We start from the raw sequence: 5,000 nt of genomic DNA, 5'->3' as shown, positions 1-5,000 counted from the left end.
TATTATTATTATTATTATTATTATTATAATGATAATAATAATAATAATAATGATAATAATAATAGCAATAATACTAATACTACTACTACTAATAATAATAATAATAATGATAATTATTATTATTATTATTATTATTACATTTTAATTACGAAAATAATCAACACTTATGTGAGAATTTACCTTAGTGTCGTTCCAATTTACAGTAAGGTTCCAGTGAGGTAAGATTCCCGGATCGGAGTTCACTTTCTCTATAGCAAGTTCTACAGCTGGACGGACCCCACGTCCTATGGCACCAGCTTCCCTTTCAGTCGTCGTGGGAAACAATCCGATTATATGTAAATCCGAACTAACCCCAGCTACGAAGAACAAAATCGTAGCCAACACCTGTTGTCTGATAACAACCATTGAACGAACGCTTGCCTTCATGGGGCGCAGCTTAAAGAATTTCACCTGGGATTTTCGTAGGTCTGCTCTGTTCTGCCGGATATACCTACCGCCCTCCATCCACTGTGGCTCGCTTTGTTATGCGTGCTTTTTACTTTTGCTATTCTTATTTTCCACCGTCACCGACCGCTCTGAAATGAGTCCGGTGGAAGCTTTTGGTGTTTATGATGTGCACGGTATGTCTTTTTTGTGTCTGTGTGCGCGCGCGAGCTTGTTATGTGTACAGTGCAGTGGAGAACGGTGAGGTATAGCGCTGTGTGAATGTGCGAATGGTTCTCTTCGTCTGCGAACGTATGTGAGTGAGCGTGCGTGTGCGCGCGCGTGTGTCTGTGTGCGCGTGTGAAGCGTATGTGCTTGTGCGTGTGGAATATGCAGTATGTTTAGTATTGTAAACGTGAGGTGCATCCACGCGTTGAGAACGATATGTGTACAAATATACGTATGTATGTACGCGTGAATATACACGCACACCTATGTGTGTATGTGTGTGTGAGTGCTGTGTGTGTGTGTGTATGTGTATGTATGTGTGTGTGTGTGTGTGTGTGTGTGTCTTAATCCATTGATTTGTGTACGGCACTGAATAGATCCACAGAAAGGCGTGTCTCTCTGCACTTTTACGTGTCAGTGTGCGAGCTTTCACATGTGATTGCAGGTGTATTCGTATGTATGTGTGTGCGTGTGCGTTAGTGCGTGTGTGCTTGTCTATGTATGTACGTGTGTGTGAGTGTGTGTGTTTGTGTGTATGTGTGTGTGGGGGGGGGTCTATATCGCACGTTGTCCTCGTGTGTCCGTGTGTCTGTATGGAATGTGCACAAGTGTATTTGTTTATGCAAATCGCTTGAGAAGTTCCTCGTTAAGTAAAGGTGGCGTATAATATTGTAGTTCTTGCTATTGTAAGTGGACGATTGTGATGACGAGAGTGATGATGATGATAAAGATGATGACAAGGATTATAATAATAACACCGACTATGAAGAGTCAGACGATGATAACAAAGATGACGAAGAGAGTTATAGGATGAACGTAAGGGGATGCGAACAAACAGAGGTAAAGTAGATGAAGGACCAACTGTAATAAGGGGACGGTAATGCTGTGGCTATGTCGACAACAACGTTGAAACGACATCGTTTTCAATAACAATCGGCGATGCCGTGGCAGCGGCGGCGGCGGCGGATGCAGCGCCGATGGTTGTGGTGGTGGTGGTGGTTGTGGTGAAGGAAGCGTCGGCGGCGGCGGTGGTGGTGGTGGTGGTAGATAGCGGGGTGATGGGGGTGGGTGTGTTACCGGTGGTAGCGTCAGTGTCGGTTGCGTTGGTGACGAGTTTGATAATAGTCATGATAATGATGATAATGATGATGATGACAACGGCTAATGATGATAGCGAACGTGACGACGACGACGACGACGACGACGACGACGACGACGACGACGACAAGAACGACTGCGTTGGTGATTACGGGAATGACAATGAGAACTGAGATGATGATGATGATGATGATGATGATGATGGCAATGAAGATGATGATGACGACGACGACGGCGACGACGATGATGATGACGACGATGATGGTGACGGTGATAATGATGATGACGATGATAGTGATGATGACGATGATAGTGATAGTGGTCATCATCATCATCATCATCATCATCATAAACAAAATGATTATATCAAAAAAAAGGAAGCTGACTAGAGGAAGAAGGATTTTATTGATTACGATAGTGACGGTAATGATGTTATTGATGATATTGACGGAAGGCAGAGAAGAAAAAGAAAGAAATCAGCTGTCACATTCTATTATTTTTGTTGTTATCGATCATATTATTCGCACACACACACGCACACACACACACACACACACACACACACACATGAGTATGAATGTATGTACGTATATAAATACATGTGTGTTCTTGTGTGTGTGTATAAATTTGTATAACTTTGTTATAGTTGTCATATGTGATTTGCCTAGTTCTATACGCACTGCATAGCTACTTGTCATCATACACACATGTGTGTGTGTGTGTGTGTGTGTTTGTCTGTGTGCGTGTACGGGTGTATATTTACTGACAAACACTCACGCATATATCTATACTCCCTTACATATATATTCATGTGTGTGTGTGTATTCGTTTATTATTTTGTTCGTTTCTGCCCAAAGGATGTGGACACGCTGCAGCACCCTTGGTATATATTATGCATTTATACATACGTATACATGTACATACATTGATGTGTATACAAACATATATATATATATATATATATATATATATATATATATATATATATATATATATATATATGTGTGTGTGTGTGTGTATTTATATTTGAGCTCTCTTTAAAGTCTATATATATATATGTATATATATATATATATATATATATATATATATATATATATATATATATATACATACACACGCGTATATACATATATGTACGCATCTGTGTGTGTGTGTGCGCGCGCATGTGTGTGTGTGTGTGTGTGTGTGCGCGCATGTGTGTGTGTGTGTCCCATCTGTTCTCCCTCTCCCCTGTCTATTGCAACTCTCTGATTAATAAAAGAATAATAATTGCTATTATCATTGTTTTGCAGCGTTTTTATTGTTTAACGCTAGGCCAATTAATTTTGTGCAGAAGCTTGGTGAAAGACCTTTTTTTACTTTCTTGAATCCTTTCTATTATAGGCAGAATACCTTAAATTGTGCGGGACGCTGTTAAGTCGAATACATCGACCTCAGTACTCAACTAGTACTTATTTTATCAAACGCGAAATAATAAAGAGGCAAGTCGAGAACGGCAGAATTTGAACTCAGAACGGAGAAAAGGATGAGAATCCGCTAAGCATTTTTATCCCACGTTCTATTGATTCTGCAAACTCGCCTTTTCATTTTCTTCTTTCTTTTTTTATTTTTCTTATCTGGGACAACAGTCCTTTATTTTGTTGCTGTTTTTAACAGAACGAGTAATTACTTACCGGCAGTTGATATTTTTCTCGGTAAAAGAAAGCTGATGCAAGTGTGTTTCATACAATAATTCATTACTCAAACGAAAAGTTTTATAAACCTTGTTTGTCTACGTTTAATTCATGATAACCTACTTTTATTAAAAGTGGTGTGTTTCCTGAGTTATCAGCATTAGAGTATCGCATTTGTATAGGTTTAGTTGGAAAATAATGTGAAGAATGTATGATTGTAGCATGTTAGATACAGATCATAAACAAATATATAGGAATAACAGGCGGGGCCCTTAGAAATTCTAAATTTTCCAAACATTATTTTTTTCTAAGCTGATGCATAAATTTTGTTGACGGATTATCTCATAGATTTCACGGTAGCAGCATCGGTTACAGAGAAGCAACGGTGACCCAGTCAGCTACCCCTGCACGAGCCTGGCGGCGACAAGTAGTCGCGTGCGGTCCAGTCGGTGGGTGAACGCTACGCTTTTTAGAGAGACGAGCAGCTGAAAGCCGTACGTGACAGATTAATAGCAGGTCTGTCTGTGATGCGCGTTACCATAGAGGTAACAGCGGGCGCATCTTCCGTAGCCAATAAAGGCTGGAATCCTCTGAACCACCTTCTGTGATAAGGCCTGGAACAAGCCCCGTAAAGGAGTAATTACCCGTAGCTGATGATCACCAGCCCGCGCCGATCACATTCGTGCCTTTCGTAGACACCGGCCGTCGCTGCTGCCGATCAAAGAGTCCAGTGAAGTCTGCGAATCTGGCCGAGGTGTCCTTTCCGCGTAATCGTTACGGCGTTCTCTAATGACCCAGAGAAGACGACCAAATCCGTTTGTTTCCAGAACATTAAAAACGTAACATTTTTATTATATAGAATGTATACAAGGCGGCGAGCTGACACAATCGTTAGCACGCCTGACAAAATAATAAGCGACATTTTGTTCGTCTTTACGCTCCGCCAGCGTCGACTTTGCCTTCAATTTTTCCGGGGCCGATAAAATATGTACCAGTTGAACACTTGGCTCGATGTAATCGTTTTCCCCCTAACCATGAAATTGCCTGCCTTGCGCCAAAGTTTGAAATAATTATGTTATATATATATATACCAGGCACCGAGCTGGTAGAATGGACTGCACGCCGGAAAAAATACTTAGCAGTATTTCGTCCGTCTTTACGTTCTCTGTTCAAATTCCGAGAAGGTGAATTTTGCCTTTCATCATTTTGGGATCGATAAAATAAATAGCAATCAAATACTGGTATCGGTGTAATCGACTTGCTCCTTTCCCCCAACGTTTCGGGCTTTGTGCTTGTAGGGAAAATAATTATATTGAACATGTCCTTCGATTTTCTTCCATAATCAAGACTGATCAAATAGTAATGTTCAAACTTGTCTTAATTTAATGATGTCGATTATGTCTTCGATCTATTTACACCTTCAGGGGTTTTGAAGCAGCTGGACCTGGGCATGTGCTATAATATCTAAAATAATTATTATCGGTGATGTGTATTAAATATTTTTTTTTTAAGATAAGGCTTTGTATTGACTGAATAATTATAGATTCAACAGATGTTTGTTATTAATTTTGTGTC

At 40.2% G+C, this 5,000-nt stretch overlaps 1 protein-coding gene across 2 annotated transcripts in view; it reads right to left on the bottom strand.

Annotated features, from left to right (window-relative positions):
* Positions 1-1,597, bottom strand: part of LOC106873978 (gamma-aminobutyric acid type B receptor subunit 2) — a 1,140,241-nt gene extending 1,138,644 nt beyond the window's left edge. Inside the window, exon 1 of one of the 2 annotated variants that reach the window (XM_089355293.1) lies at positions 181-1,597. In XM_089355293.1, coding sequence (XP_089211419.1) covers positions 181-504 — 324 coding nt within the window. In that variant the 5' untranslated portion in view covers positions 505-1,597. The remainder of the gene's footprint in view (positions 1-180) is intronic. The other variant, XM_089355294.1, reaches the window with a different exon arrangement.
* Between the last annotated feature and the right edge of the window lie 3,403 nt (positions 1,598-5,000).

The sequence above is a fragment of the Octopus bimaculoides genome, chromosome 7 (genome assembly GCF_046866305.1).
Source record: "Octopus bimaculoides isolate indiv1 chromosome 7, ASM4686630v1, whole genome shotgun sequence".
In the NCBI taxonomy this organism is placed as follows: domain Eukaryota; kingdom Metazoa; phylum Mollusca; class Cephalopoda; order Octopoda; family Octopodidae; genus Octopus; species Octopus bimaculoides.
Note: the sequence above shows the minus strand (reverse complement) of the source record. Positions and strands in the feature narration are given on the sequence as shown.